The following is a 15,825-nucleotide window of genomic DNA, read 5'->3' as shown; positions in this document are numbered from 1 at the left end:
GCATCAAACTGCCTGGGCTCACGTCACAGTCCTGCCACTCGTCAGCTGTGCATCTTGGGCAAGTCATTCGCCTTGTTGAATAGCAACAATTTTGTCCATAAAATGGGAATGACAAGAATTAGGTAACATAACACATCTCATGCATTGGGGATAGGACCCATCAGAACAGTCTGGGAAACTGTTGGCCATTTTTGAGAATATTAGAATCTGCAGCACCAAGGCCTGAAGACTGTGTCAGCTCCTGGATAGGGTGGGAAGACCCTGGCAGTCCCAGCAGTAGTTTAGGCTTTGAGCACAGCTTGCAAATGCATGAGCAGGTATGAAGCAATTCAAACAATCTCTGCCAAAAACTCCACTATTTGCAGGTTTTAGGGTTTGATGCCTTTCCTAGAATCTTTGTTTAAACAGCAAATTGCCCACCTCTGGCAGTTCAGAACTTTCTACCAGCATGGTAGCACATGAGCTCCTCAAATTCTTTCCTTCCAGGAGAGGGACGGCCTGGGGTGGGGGTGGGGGAGGTGGTTCGGCACAGTGAAAGCCCTACTGGGGACTCCTTTGCACAGGACTGCCGGCCCCTCCACACGCTTCCTGACTTGTTGACTCGGTAACAAATGGCCCCGCCAAGGCTGATCTGACCGGTCTGGAGTTGGTAGGTGAGGGGGTGGCTGCTGCCAAATGAGAAAGTACCGGCCTGCCTGGTGGCCCCACCCAGCCTCAAATCCAGCTCCACAGCACCAGCTTCAACAGGCCAGCCCCACCCATGGAACAATGTGGGGAACTCCCCAGCATGGGGACCCAGCACCCCACCACTCCATTCTATTTGAAGAAGAAGGGAAGAGGAGGGCACTGGGAGCCCTGGGGCCTCCAACATACTCAGTGGTCAGAGAGGAGGGCCCCTAGCCCCAGAGCCCAGAGAGCAGTGGTAGGAAAGAAGAATCCACTTCTTCCGCATGCAGAACCCCTCTGTCTTCTCAAAGCTTTTTAGGTTTTTATTTATCTAAGTGCCATGGCTACTTCTGCCTGCCCTGAGGCAGAGGACCACAAGTGGGCTGGGCAGGAAATCAGGAGGGGAAGAGATTCTGGCCTCTGCTATAATCTTAATCAAGCTACATGATTTCTGACCACAGACTCCAGGTCACAATTTTCACACATGCGATGAGTATTGAGGGGTTGTGTCTCAAATGTGGTGGGGTGACTAATGGGGGACAGATATACAAGGCTGTGCCCAGTTAGGAGTGAAACTGAGGCATACTGTTTCATTAGGTAGGCCTAGAAGGAGGCATAGGCAGGAGGTCAGTAGGAGGCAGTCCCCTGCCCCCCATGCTTGGCGGGCAGTCCTCTAGGTCCTGCCAACAGGACTGCAGCAAGTGCTTAGGGGGGACTGAAGAGTGGAAGGACCTGCCAGCAGCAGAAACTGGCCTCAAGAGAGAATAGCTGAGTGTGAGTGAAGCCAAGATAAACCACAGCAGTGTCAGGAGCTGAGGGAAAGGGGAAGAGGCCCAGCTCCCCGGGGAGGAGCCTGCTCCTCCAGGGCCCCCAGAGAATAGCAACGGCTACAGGACATTGACCACAACTCTTCCTGTTTGATGAGGGCCTGCTACATTCCAGGCTTCAGGGTAAGCACTATCTGCCATCTTGGACAACAAGGCCAAGAGGACAGGCATGGAGAGAGGCCAGGGCACTTGGCCTGGACCACCAAGAAGGGCAGAGATGGCAGGGGGTAGAGGCTAAGCAGAAAAATGCCACCCTCTTCCTCAAAGTTAGAGCCACCACTCACAGTACATGTACGATGTGCCAGAGGTTGTACTAGTGCCATCTTGGAAGATGGTAAAGACCTGCCAGATGGTAGAAACTTCCAGACTTGGTCACTGGAAGGGGGCTGGGGGCAAGAAAAGGAAAGTGTTGGAGTGGGGCCCACATCTAATCCATGTACCCCTTGAGGGCCAACTTAGGGCCAGGTCCTGAAGGTTCCAAGGCAGTAGCCCTAGCCATATTCACCCATAAAGCCTAAAGGGGTACAGCAGGAGAATTTATTCTAGGCCTGTCCTAGTTCGCAGTCCAGAACAGAGAAAGCATTGAAGCCCTAGATTCAAGAGGAAGTGCTTTGGAAACTGTTGTAGTCAGAAGTTCCCCCATAAGTCATTTGTCAAACACAGCATCTATGGGGAAGGGCCTAGACCCAGCTCTGCTTAAAGCGGTGCTGCCTGGGCCCACAATCTCTGGCCTCCCCCTCTATCCCTGCCTCGCTCACAGCATCTGGAACACCATAGGGGCTGGTCAGAACTCAGCCTTGGCACACAGGGCCAAAGGCTTGGTATTAAGAAGAGGTTCTCTGGCCTCATTTGGCCCCTTGCCTACCCAAACTGCCCCTGACCTCATAAGAGGTGAGAGAGCTATGATGGTGCTGAGGGAAGAGGTGGAAACTCCCCACTGAGAACAGCCACTTCCCCCTCGAAGGACTCAGAGGAGGACCCCAAACCCCACTTCACTACTGGGTTAGTAGGTGAAGAAGCTGTGCCTGAGACTCAGCCTTGCCAGCCCAGACCAGCCACCTCCAGACCCATCCTATCAGCCCCAGTGCCCCTAAGAAAGACACAAGGAGCTGGGCCCAGGTCCCTGCTCAGTTACTTGCAGACACTGTACCCTAAATAAGTCCCATAGCCTCTCCAGGCCTGCACCAGACCCAGTACCAATTACTCTACAGGCACCATCACATTCCAAGCTCACATAAACCCCTTATCTTTCCCCCTGAACAGAGGCAGAAACCTGGTTTCCAGAGTCCAGGACCTAGTCCAAGGTCACAGAGCTGGCAAATGCAGGCCAGAGATTAGAGCCACGTCTGCAGAACCCTGCACTCAAGCTCATAATTGCAATGTCTGTAAAATGAGAAGATCCTTTGCTGTATTCTAACCTCCAAAGCTGCTCTCCTTGCCATGATCTACCCATCCAGGTGGCACAAACCACAATGGAGTGAACTTCCCAGTGATGACAGATTCAAGGCATTCTGGGTATGAGGCAGGGTCCTGGGCCAAGAACTAAGTGACTTAAGCCAGAACTATGTGACTAGATCAACCACCTCCAGAACTCCCTGGATTCCATCTGTATCAGTGAGTTCTTAGCCAGGCCTCCAGGGGAGGCTGTGGTGTGACATGAATAGATGGCTGGCCCACCCTCTGCCCAGGAACCAGGGTGGGTCAGGCTTGAAGCAGGGCCTGCCCCTTTCAACATGGGGCCGGTGACTCAGCTGGAGCCCATCAGCAGCTTCCTGCTCACAGACGTGATGGGCACCATCCTTACCCACCAGCCAGCCCTGGGAGTTTCCCACCCCTCCAGCCCAGGCAGGCAGGGGCCATAGGAGAAAGCAGCCCCACCCCAAACCTTGGTGGGGACTCAGCCTCAGGCAGAAGGAAACTCAGATTCATTCCAGTCAGAAGAGCTTCTCATGAAAAAGAAGAAGAGGAGAGGGGAGTAGGAAGGGTGGGGGGAGGAGAAAGAGAAGAAGAGTTTCTCATGGAAGGAACAACCAAGCTGAGTAAGCCCCCACCCCCCACCCCCACTCCCTGCCGGAACACAGAAGCCCAGCCAGCCATAACCCCAGAGTCAGGAACCGCTCCTTCCCAGCTTCCGGGTAGAGCAGACTCTACTCACACTGACTCCACCCCTTGCTCTCAGGGACATCCTGAGTTTAGCTAAGCTGAGCCTCGACTTCCCCACCTGTAAAGCAAGGAGGACCAGGAGCCTGACCTTACAAGGTAGTGTAAAGATGAAAGGAGATACTGATCATAAGAAGCTTAGCAGGGGTCCTGGGCATATGTGCACCCACAAGCCTCTGCTGTTGGGCCCTCCGAGTCACCCAGGAGGGGTCACTGACCTTCAGGGCACACTTCTGCCCAGAACGCCTGTGGAAGCACTCCAGCACCTTGCCGTTCACACCCAGGCCCAGCACCTGCTTGGACAACTGGTAGTCATCGGTCACTGCGTACTTCTTGGGCTCCCTCCGCCCCCCGAGGGCAGGAGCGCCAGTTGAGCCGGGTCCGCAGGGTGCACCCTGCGGTGGCGCGGGGCCCCCCTGCTCCTCTGCTGTCTCGTCATCCATGGCCCCCGCGGGGCGCTCAGAGGCGACCCCAGCCTGGCGCGTCCAGGACCACCTGAGGGAGAAGGGAAGAATGAGTTCCTCTCAGACTCCTCCAATACACCCCAGTATTGGAGCCCTAGAGCCTGTCTGAGCTGCGGGTCGTGGACGGGGCCGGGAGTTCGGGACGAACTGCGGGAGAGTACAGAGGCGAGGCAGGAGGGGTGGTCGCACAACCAAGCACTAGGGAGTCCGGCCTGACACCTGTCTAGAGGGTAAAGGGTCGGGCGCCAAGTGACCGTGAGGTTCTGGGAGAGGGAGGTGGAGGGGGCCCTATGAGGGCGTACCTGGCAAGGGCGTATCTGACAGCAGAGTACCTGGCTGCGGCGCCGGCGAGGGGCAGGGACCGCGGTCCCGGGAGCCAGCGGCCGCGAGCGCCTAGAGCCGAGTCGCGCCGCCGGCGGCCCACGTGACCGCCCCCCTCCTTTCCTCCACGCCCCCCCCCCTCCCGCCCCGCGCGTCCCCGACTTGAGGCCGGGCTTGGTCAGCCTTAAAGGGCCAGGCGGGCCCTGGCAGGACCGGGCGTGGAGGGAGCCTCCGGCGGGCCCCGCCCCGGAGCCCCGACGGAAATAGGGGGCGTGGCTTCCCGAAGGAGAGCGGAAACCTCCCAGGCTCCCGGGCCCCGGGACCGCGAGGGCAGTGAGAGCCCCGGAGCTTACCAGCGACCTACGAAGTGAAAGCGCAGTTTCTCTTGGAGCCACAGGAAGCCACTTGAGTCGGGCGTTTTCTCTGCACGCTGCCAGACGGCCCTCTAGCAAGGCTTGTAAGGCTTGCGACTTCCTTAGTGGTGGCCCACCGCCAGCGTACCTAAAGTCTTAATTTTTGCCATGGAGCCACGTGAAATGGCATTTCGTTGTGATTCGCGTTTTTCCCATCCCTGCGGGCTCTGGGTGTCTCTCGCCTTCTGTGCATCTCCTGCTCATATCCGTGGCTTTTTTTTCCCCCCCTTTGGGATGAAGCGTCCTTAGACCAGATATCCTAAATTCCCATTTGTCAGATCCATCAACTTTTCACCTTCTGGTTTGAGCTTTTGGTATCGTGTTTACAAATCGCCTCCTCCCACCCCAGATACTCTTTGGCTATGTGGTGCTCCCTTCCCCATTTAGGTCTCTATTCTGAGCCCATTTTATACCTTAGGTATTTTGATAGTTTTCCCATCACAGGCTGTTAAACACCTCATTTCACAGATGAGGAAACTGAGGACCCCTGAGAGGAAACAACTTGTCTAGAGTCGCAGTGGGTGTTGTTCTCTCCTGGGACAAATCTGCACTACACCAGCACACCCCTCTCACTCCCCAACCCTCAGACTGAGGGACTGGAACAAGGTGGTTCACTTGGTACTGGGAAAGGGAGACTTGGGTCATGATCTCTGCGCGGGCCTCTGCTGCCATCTACAGGCCGCTGGCATAACTGCAGGCACAGCCTAGGTCCCACCCGTAGGTGTCTCTGAGTCCTTCTGACTTTGGGATTGGGCCGGACTAGCGCTCTCACCCACCTCCCATGCATGCCCCAGCACAAATACGCACGTAGGTGCACGTGGATTCCTGGGGTCCTGTAGGTCCAAGGCTCTTCAGAGCAGTTCCTGGAGAGCTGGAACCTGCTGTGCTGGAGGAAAGTGCCCAGGGCTCTGCCCTGTCTCCTTGAAACACTCTTCAAGCTAGCAGAGTTCAGTGAAGCAGAGGCCCTGATGATGACCTCAACTGACCGTACTGAACCCTTCTTTTGGACTAGACACTGTGTGGGTGTTCTACCTGGGCACTCCATGACCTCACTGGAACCAGAGTAGGCAGGGCTAAACACATCCCACACAGCCTACAAGACAGACAAGCCCTAGAGATCAAGCAACCTGCCTAAGATCAGTAGCTGTCATGGCAGAGTCTCCATCCCAACCCCTGAAGAACAACTCCAGGGCCCAGCTCCTACCCTCAAATGATGCTCTCCTCCCCTGTGCCTCCCTGCCCCATTCCTACATCCACATGTACAAATATGCTCTCACATATGTTCAAGTATGCACACAAATGCACAAATATGTACACATGTGTACAGACACATGGGCATGCACATGCACACCACACACATACACACATTTATGCCTAGCTGGACCCAGAATCTCTCTCCCTGAGTCCCACTTAAGAATCTGATCCAAGATCTCAGAGCCTTGGAGGAAGCCCTGTGATCTGGAAACTTCTGCAGCTTGGAGACTGGAGAAGGATCATCCCTCTGGAGGTGATTGGTTTGGGCCAGGTGAGCCCAAAGCTGAGCAAGATCTCATTCTGGACAAGCAGGGTCCCACTCAAAAGCAGAGTGCTGGGCAGCTGAGGGTGGCTCCTTGTCCCAGCCAAAGTTATCTCAGTGTATGCTGTAGTTGCTGAGATATCTTATTTTCTAAAAATGGAATTAGATTACAATTATTCTAAACATTTTATAATTGTATTTTTTAACTTATCTCTTTTTAATTAAAATTTAATTGCATAAGTAAAACTTGGTTGTTATAATAAATTCAAACCATAGGGAAATGTAAAAAGTAAGCACTGGTGATGCCTGTCCTCTTGCAGTCTCCATAACCAATGCCAGTGCTTACAAAAGCACACACATTTCCCATGTACGTACATCATAGACAAATGTTTTGCAACTGCTCATTTAATCCAAGAAGAGTCAGAAGGTGTGGTTTCCCTTAGCTGCTCATTTTCCAGCAACCACCTGCACACTGATGGGAGAATTCAGCATTTGGGATGGCTGGGCAGGGGTGGGTTCATGGTGGCAGGCTTTGCCACACAGTCCTCCATGATAGCTGTATGTCCAAGAAGTCTAGGGCTGAGGCCTTTGGAATAGCTTACAGTGGCAAAGAGGTCCAGTGAGTGTGGGGAGAGGGGGAGAGGGCTAAATATATCCCCTACACACATACACATGTGAACTGTCCTTCAGGGGGAGGAGAGGCTGCAAATGATGAGAGTAGAGAGACCACATAAGCCAGACTTTGAGGAAGGCACTGCTGGTATTATTGTGACTGACCCATCTTGTGACTGTTTTGGGTAGGAAGAAGCAAGGAGATCCTGTGACAAGGCCAATCCCTGGAGTGGGAGGAGGGGTTATCCTGGAATATGGAAATTTGTTGAGTGAAACCATGAGAGGACTCGCCACTGGGTGGCGATGTGGGCCTAGCAGTTAGAGCAAAAGTGTGTAGGGAGCAGACAGCAGGAAAGGTGATAAAGAGTTGGCCAAGGGGACCCACAACACCTGGGGCAAAACAGGGGCAGGCCACATACTGTGCACACAGGTGCATAACTGTCAAATTCACGAAAGGTGGCTGGAGGGCAAAACCCTTGGGGCCCTCTAATTTAACATACAGAACTGCATAATCACTGACATCTGTAAGGGAGCTTTCAAGGGGACACCATTGGGGTACTCTGACATGGACTGGCCTGGAGGCAGGAAGCTTCACTGAGGACCTTAAAGCTGGATCTTAAAGGATGCCCAGGAGTTGTTAGGTCAAGGCACTTAGAGACGATGGGGCACTGGGGGGAACTGGGCTACAAGCCCCAACTAACCACTTGTCAGCTGTAAGATCTAGGGTGCATTTTAACTTCTCTGTGCATCAATCTCCTCACCTGTAAAGAGGACACAATATATAATGGTTAGACAATGAAATGAGGCTGGAAATCGCTGAGAGCACCTGGCACATACTAAGTGTTCTGTAAAATACTCACAGTTAGAGGAAAGACAGAGTCTTGAGGTAGAGAACTTGGGATTTGACCCCATAGAGACTCAGGTACCCAGGTTCAAATCCTAGTTGTTGCTTGGCAGCTTGAAGCCCCTTTGTCTTCATAATAATGGAGCGGTAGACAGTTTCTACTGAAGAGACTGCACCCTACATAGGTGCCCCATGCTGTGGTCTCCCAGTGCCCAAGCCATCAAGTGAGTAATGAAGTCTCCACACTTGCCCCCATCCCAAGATTGGGATGTGCCTTCTCCCCCGTCTTTCAGAGAAAACATTCTCGCCTGGATCCTTTTGGCTGTGATGGATCCTTGACCCCCGCGGACCTGCTCGGATCTGAGGCCCCCCTCTGTACCCCTCCCCTCCTCTCATGTCCTTCTCCAAACCCCACCCCATGCCACCAGTTTCCCCACCACCGCACACAGAGTCCGGAGATCCAAGTGCGGCCCACAGGGGGCGCTTGACACCAGACAGACCGCCTTGAGGGAGCCGCTAGCTGGGAGAACAGACCCAAGACCCTGCCTCGTGCTGCCACCAGTTCTACAGAGAGATACAGGGGCCTGTCCCCAGTGAAGCGGAATGCCCGAAAGAAGTCTGCGCTCGGGTGGGGAGAACCCCTGTCCCGGAGAACCCCTGCCCCGCCCTGGCCTTCTTCAACCCGGTTTTTCCCTGGTGGTCCCTAGGTCACGCTCAACCCGGCTAGTTTGTCTGCCTCGCATCTCAAAACTGCAATTGGCCCGCCCCCCCCGAGCTGCGATTGGTCGGCGCGTGGGGCCCCGCCCCATTTTCCTGGAAAGTTCTTGGAAATCTGTCAAAGGTGTTTCCTTTAGCGGCCCTGAGCCTACTCTAGGAGCCGGCGCCCCCGCCAGCGCCCCTCCCCGGCCCGGCAGCACTGCCGGCGGTTCTAGGAAGACGTCGCTTCCGGGAAGGGCTGGGACACAGAGGACAAAAGATTAGGCGGCTCGCCCCGCCCCACCCTCCCGGCCCGCCCCCAGCGCCCTCCCGGCCAGCCTGCGCCTTGGCCTCTCATTCCCATCCCGTCGCCGGTGCGCCCTGGGAGCCTGCCTTACGAGCGAGACCTGCGCCCACGGGCTCCCTCCAGCCGCCACCGTCCGGCTGAGCCTCAGCTCCGGAGCTGCCGCTGCCGCTGCCGGGACATGGTCCTCTGCGTTCAGGGGTAAGCGCGGCTCGCCGTCCCAGCCGGGCGACGGTTCCTGGCGTTCGGGAGAGTACCGCCTCGTGCTAGCTGCCGGCTATTGAGAGCGCTTGACGGGTCGGAAATGACCGAGTGCGGAAGGACCTCAGGGTGACAACAGGGAATGGTGACAACACCGTCACCACCCTATTCGCACTGTGGGTAGTGAAACTGGGGGTCGGCTGGCGACGGGAGGAGCACCGGGTAGCCTAAGCCTGGGTTCTGGCTGGAGCAGCTGAACGCCAGCGGAGTTCATCCTCCAAGACGTGGCTCACCTGCCCAGACCCCCTTCTGGGCCCAGAGCGCTCTACCCTAGCCTGCAGGCCGCAGGGCCTACTGCTGACCTTAGGTTAGCCCCTGCCCCTCTCCGATTTCACTGTTCTGCCATGGGCTAGCAATTAGGCTTTTCTTGGGAAGCCAATCTGAGATCCTCGCCTCCCCCCAGGTTGGCTAAGCAGCAGGTCTTGGAAGAGCCTGAATTTTGCCCGTGGCACCCCCACAATTGCCTTGCCCCTCCTCAGTCCAGCCTGGGATCCCAGTGAGGACTTGACTCCTGCCTCCCTTCTCCAACTTTCCTCAAAGACTAGGATGGTGTGGAGGCTGGTAAGACAGAGTCCTGGCCTCAACTGAGCATTCTTCCTCAGCATTCCTTCCACCTCAACATCCCCTTCAACAATGGGTCTGATACTCTCCAGACTGATCTGACAGGAGCTCAGAAAGCTCCAGGGAGTGAGAAAGAAGATATGAGTGAGCACTCCACACCCAGGAAGAGCTGGGTGGCCCAGTGGCTGTTGTTATCAAAACTGGCATAGTACCAAGTGAAGAAGGTTGGAAGGTGGGGCAAGGCTGAAGTGCCCCTTGCTCTGAGCAGATCTGCTTCCAGGGAGGAAACCCAGAGGTGCCAGGAAAACTATACTACTATACTTCTCCCTGGCCGTCTCCAGCATACCCCTCCTCTGAATTTTGGGACTCCTGAACACCCCCACACCCTGTCCTCCAGATCCCCCCAGTTCTGAAGTCCCACATTCTCTTTTTACTTTGTTCCAGCTAAAAGTCCCTTGGAACCTCAGGACCAGTGTTGGGTGTCAGGGAGCAAGATTTTTAAGACCTCCACACACACAGCCACAAACCAGCTGGTGCCCTCCCAAGGTAGGGGGCAGAGATTCCCAAATATAGGTTTGGGCTCCCAGCTTTGCTTGAGGGGGTCCACCCTCAGGGTTGAGTTTGCCCCACTGGCATGCATCCCCAGGCGGGACGCACAGGCTGGGTTCCACAACAGGCACACACAGGTACAGGCCACCCACACCTGGAACACACAAGCCATCGCCCCCGCCATGACGACAGCTGTGGACACACCCCTCCTAAGATACACAGTCACTCACCAGGAACTGTGGGGACCAATACAGCTCCTTACACACCCAGATACCTTGTTGACCCTGGAGGTGCCCATGCCCACAAGTGCCCTGCTAAGCTGTCTGGACATGGCCACCCCCAGGCGCTCTGGCCTGACTGGCTAGCCTGAGCTGAGCTTTGGGTCCCAGCAGGCAGGCCACCAGCTAGTTCCTTTGAACGTGGCTCCCCCACTAGGATTCCAGAGCTCCCACAGTACACCGAGAGTGGGTATGGAAAAGTATTAAACAAACTGTGGTGTGCCAGGGTCTTGTGGCCTCTTCTCCCAATTTGTTAACATCTTCTAATGCTCACCTATAACCTACACTGTCAGATCTGGCTCCCCTGCCTGCGTCCTGCCAAGGCTTCTGCCTACCTCATCCTGCCTCATAAGCAATCTCTGGCACAGTTTACCCATGCTCTCATCTCTGCCTGGAGTGCCTTCCCCCTACTCCTTCCTTTGGCCTGGCAGACTCAGCTCAGGAACAGGCAGACCTTGACTCCCCCATGATACCCTTTGTGTTTGTGACTTTGGGTTATAAGTTCTCCTTGAAGGCAAGGCACATGGTTTTATTATCTTGGTGTCCTGCGGCCCAGTAGGGGACCAGACCCAGAACTGAGGCCTGAGGATGTATTTTCTGAGGAGTGAGGAAGGATCAGCAGTCTCTTCCTGGGAGCCAATCCTTGTCCCTCACTCCCTGGAAGTCCCAGGATCACCATGCTGGGTGGCCTTCCCCTAGAGAAAAGCTACTGCTCAGATTGGGGCTGGCTCAGCAACCCAACTCTAGTCACCTGACAAGATGGTGTTGCCAACCCCCTCAGGATCTGGGCTGGTAGCATCCCTTATGAGGGGGTAGAGAAGCTGAACAGTCCTAGTGAACAGCAAGGTTTACATAAGGTCATAGAGCCTCGTAGGACTGGCTTGCCAGGGTGGGATCTGGAATGTAGAATGAGTACCCTGTTCTTTGGTGGGAGGTCCTGTTTATGGGAAGTGGGATTTGCCAGTGCCTTTAAAGCCACTGTCCACCCCAGACCCTCAGCTGGGAGGAGAAGAAAACAGGATGGGAGTCTGACCTGTTTAGGGAGATTGTTCCAGCCTCTAAGCCCTGGCCAGTGTGGACCGCGGTCCCTCCTACAGATACTCCTATCCGTGGGGAGGTAGCATATGACCTTAGGCATCCTATCATAATTTTGGGACCTCTCTGGAGCACCCCATGAAGGCCCAGGCCATGGCTCAAGCAGAACCAGCGCCATTTAATCTAATCAGCCCACCGCAACCAACAGGGCACCCATGTGAGGCTTCTTTGCACTGGATCCTACCATTGTCAGGGACATCAGTTGTCCATTGTGAGCTAGAAATCTTATAGGGCATGATCTGTGTTGTCAGCTGGTGCAAAATAGACTAATTAATGTTCAATAAATGCAGGAGGGTGGAGAAGTCTCTTTCAAAAGAGAATCAACATGTAGGGGAAGCTATCAAGGAGCCTTTTGTGATGACAGCTGGGAGGCGGGGTACTGATCTCATTGAGCCCATGAGTGGGCAAAGGGGAAACTGAGGCTCATAGTGAGATGGACTGGCCAGAAGTCATATAGCCGGTCTGGGGTATAGAGGGTCTCTGGTAACAGGAGGGCATAGGGCCTCCACTCACTGCCCATCCACCCCCTTCTAGACCCTGTTCTTTGCTGGCTGTGGAGCAGATCGGGCAGCGGCCCCTGTGGACCCAGTCCCTGGAGCTGCCCGAACCAGCTATGCAGCCTTTGCCTGCCGGGTCCTTCCTGGAGGAGGTGGCAGAGGAGACCCCAGCCCAGCCAGAGAGTGAACCCAAGGTGCTGGACCCTGAGGAGGATCTGCTATGCATAGCCAAGACTTTCTCTTACCTTCGGGAATCTGGTGAGTTTGAGGAGGGAAGCAGGCCTTGTCCTGGGAAGTCCAATGGGGAAAGCTTAGCTCTGTCTGTTGAGTCTGGTTTGAGAGACATGGCCCTGCCCAGGAGAGTCTGATGGGGGGGGGGTGTACAGTCCTCCCCATGGAAGTGTAAAGGGGGAGGCAGAGTCCTGCTCTGCCCTGTGTTGGTGCCCCCAACTAAATTCCACTGTGACTAGTCTCTTGGCCCCGTCTCCACTTGCCTAGGCTGGTATTGGGGTTCCATTACGGCCAGCGAGGCCCGACAACACCTGCAGAAGATGCCAGAGGGCACGTTCCTGGTACGTGACAGCACCCACCCCAGCTATCTATTCACTCTGTCTGTCAAAACCACTCGAGGCCCCACCAACGTACGCATTGAGTACGCTGACTCCAGCTTCCGCCTGGACTCCAACTGCCTGTCCAGGCCACGCATCCTGGCCTTCCCAGACGTGGTCAGCCTCGTGCAGCACTATGTGGCCTCCTGTACTGCTGACACCCGAAGTGACAGCCCTGAACCTGCACCCACCCCAGCCCTGCCTACCCCTAAGGAAGATGCACCTGGTGACCCAGCACTACCTGCCCCTGCAGTCACCGCCGTGCACCTAAAACTGGTGCAGCCCTTTGTGCGCAGAAGCAGTGCCCGCAGCCTGCAGCACCTGTGCCGCCTTGTCATCAACCGTCTGGTGGCTGATGTAGACTGCCTGCCACTGCCCCGGCGCATGGCTGACTACCTCCGACAGTACCCCTTCCAGCTCTGACCCACCTGAGCATCCGCCTAGCCTCACCCAGACATACCCTGGAAGGGACATGGGCCCCAGCTGGACTTGGGCTCCCATCGTCCCTCCTCCAGTTATCCTAGTGACTGCAAGCACCTGACAGCTGGACCAGGAAGAGTCAGCAGGAGCAAGGCTGGGGGTGAGGGGTAGAGAAAAGTGTCACACAACTTGAAGGTCAACACCCCCAGCTCCCATGTGGCTCCGTTGTGGTGAGCCATGTGTCAGAAGAGAGGGAGACAGGCGGGACCTTGTCTCACCTTGTGGGTGAGGCCCAGGCCCCCATTTGCCTATTGTGGGCTCTTGAACTGTATAGACTTTGCCAGCCCTGGTGTCTCAGTCCACAGGGTGGGGCAGGCCCCCTCCTTCTAGCCAGCCTGTCTCAGGAAGGATGGCGGCCAGAGGAACTGAGGTTGACAGTGACAGTCCCTTGATGGGGGAACAGGCCAGGCTGAGGGACTACAAAGTTATACAGTATTTATTTATTTATTCTCCTTGGGTTTGTCTCAAGGTGAGCCAATCCCACCTCTCTGCCCTGAGCCCTGAGTGCTCTGGAGACCCCAGCTCTGCCCCAACTTCTCTGGTTCCTCCTGGTGGAGAGCCCCATCCTGAGACATGTTGCTGGATCCCAGGCAGTTCTGGATATCCTGGCACTGACCCACCCACCTGTGAATGTGTGCACCCTCTTCTGCCCCCAGCCCTGTTTTGGGAGGGTGGGAAAGCAGACAAGAAAATGAATCCAAAGTGTCAGTGCCCAGCAGAGCCTGCCACTCACCCCCTCGCAGGGCAGAGCCCTGTCTGCACAGAGCTGGTCTCGGTGGGGCACCAGCCTGTGGGAGCATGTGTGCAGTGTCAGGAAGCAGCATGTTGGCTCCACAGCTGCTGCTCCAGCTCTGCTGGGTCGGCTTCCTGCCCAGGAAGGTGCCTGCACACGAGAGGGAAAGAAATACCTATCTGATAAGACTTTATAAAATACGTATTATAACAAGCAAAACCCAGTTTGGTAGTCTTTTTTCTTCCACTGATTTTTCTGTATTGACAATAAAGTTGTACTTTTCATTTAAGGAGACCTCAGTGAGACCTCTTTTGAGTTCTTACACAATTTGTCCCCTTTGATATTATTTTCCCCCACTTTACATCTGGGTCAGCTGGGGCCCAGTGTCCTGTGGCTAAGCAGGCCCTGCTAGGGGACCCTTTGAAGAGTCGGGGAGGTACAGGGAGCAGCCTTCCTCTCTCGTTACCTCTTGCTCCCCTTGGAGGATGGGAGGCAGGAGGTGAAGGCCAGCTGGACTGCCTGCAGGGTCATTGACCAGGTGACTGCCAAGGCGGGGGATGGTGGCAGAGGAGCACCAGACTGGAGAGACGTGTAAACAGGAGATATCAAAGACTGGAAGTAGAGAATGCTGGGGGATGGGTGCTGTGGGGGCACCCACTCCTGGAGGCAGTGTCTTTTGAGAGGAGGAGGCCAACAGAGAAGTCAGGGCCAGTCATTCCAGTGAGAAAGTACAGGGAGTACAAAAGCACCAGGGCATGACTGGGAAGCTCATATTCCCTACCAACCACAAGGAGGCCTGGGGAAGTAGTCATGCTGTGCAGTGGGACAGAACAATGGAGTTGGGGATGGCGGCCAGTAAGCTGGCAGGGTCTGGCCTGAGGTGGGACCTGGTGAGGTTCTGGCACAGGCCAGTTGGGGTTGGGGGACCCTCTCCTTTCAGGGCCCTACACACCAGAAGTAGATGGAAGGGCAATTAAAATGAAAACTCTCCATTATCTGATGGTCTGACTTTGTAATGTAAATTCCACTGTGTCCTGAAATTTTCTGCACCTTCACTTGAATAACTCATAGGAAAGATCCTCTGAAGCTCATTCATAACCTTCTAACCCTTATTTTAGAAATAATCCTAACCTTCCTGTTTTCTTGGGACTTAGATGATTAGAAGAGACAAATGCTGGAAGACTGAGAGCAGGAAGGTGTAAGGACTGGTATGTGGATGACACGGAGGAGGCAGGAAGGGATGGATAAAAAGCCAAACGTTATGGGCATGCAGATAGTTATGGCAAAGAATAGAGCTGATACTGGATGTGAGTGAATAAGAGGTGAGCGAAGGCTGACTTTACTGGGACTAGTGCCCAGGCCCAGGTGCCCAGCCTGGCACCTTCTCTGTTGCTGGCTGCAGGGCCCGACGGCACACCTCCTCCAGGTCACCATGACCTGCCAGGGATGTCTGCTGTTCCTCATTGCTTCAGCCTGGATCTCAGCCCCTTTGTGACTCCCAAAGTGCCTGAGGTGACCCCGCTGTCTGCTCCACCTACAAATCTGAGTCACCCAATGGGTGAGTAGTAGACACAGAGGGGCTGAAGGCAGGGTGTTCCCCACTTGGTGCCATGGCCTGGACAGAAAACTGCCGTAGCAAGAGGAAACCCACAAACTCTTCGGAGGGGGAGGTGTCTCAGGGTGCCTGCCAGGTGCTGGCAATGGACAAGGGCTTTGCACCTCCTGTAGTGCTCACCACAACCATGGGAGTGGGCCTGAATATGACCCATACTCCACAGATGAGGAAACTGAGGCCCAGAGTGGGCAAGGCAGTGGCTGAGGAAGTAAAGTACAGAGCAGAGCTTACCTTGAGGGGTCCCGCCTGCCTGTCTGTCCCCACGCTGCTATGTGAGATGGCAAGGACAGGCATCTGGGGTTGGCAGCTTGCAGGCAAGTTGATC

At 55.2% G+C, this 15,825-nt stretch overlaps 2 protein-coding genes across 5 annotated transcripts in view; one reads left to right on the top strand and one right to left on the bottom strand.

Moving 5' to 3' along the window:
• The window catches only part of MAPKAPK3 (MAPK activated protein kinase 3), a 28,937-nt gene extending 23,640 nt beyond the window's left edge, over positions 1–5,297 (bottom strand). Inside the window, exons 1-2 of one of the 4 annotated variants that reach the window (XM_047094969.1) lie at positions 4,792–5,297; positions 3,872–4,148 (exon numbers count right to left, since the gene is read on the bottom strand). In XM_047094969.1, coding sequence (XP_046950925.1) covers positions 3,872–4,096 — 225 coding nt within the window. In that variant the 5' untranslated portion in view covers positions 4,097–4,148; positions 4,792–5,297. Of the gene's footprint in view, positions 1–3,871; positions 4,149–4,419; positions 4,547–4,791 lie in introns of those variants that run through there. The other 3 variants (XM_047094968.1, XM_047094971.1, XM_047094970.1) reach the window with 3 other exon arrangements.
• A 3,414-nt stretch (positions 5,298–8,711) lies between these two features.
• CISH (cytokine inducible SH2 containing protein) lies at positions 8,712–14,179 on the top strand. The gene is made up of 3 exons (XM_047094972.1): positions 8,712–9,024; positions 12,102–12,322; positions 12,563–14,179. Exons 1-3 carry the CDS (start codon positions 9,005–9,007, stop codon positions 13,093–13,095), a joined length of 774 nt encoding a protein of 257 aa, XP_046950928.1. The 5' UTR covers positions 8,712–9,004; the 3' UTR covers positions 13,096–14,179.
• Positions 14,180–15,825: the final 1,646 nt, after the last annotated feature.

This window comes from Lynx rufus, unplaced genomic scaffold (genome assembly GCF_022079265.1).
Source record: "Lynx rufus isolate CCGP_SWC_20201006 ecotype Redwood Valley unplaced genomic scaffold, mLynRuf1.p SCAF_4, whole genome shotgun sequence".
NCBI lineage: Eukaryota > Metazoa > Chordata > Mammalia > Carnivora > Felidae > Lynx > Lynx rufus.
This window is presented reverse-complemented; position numbering and strand designations above follow the sequence as displayed.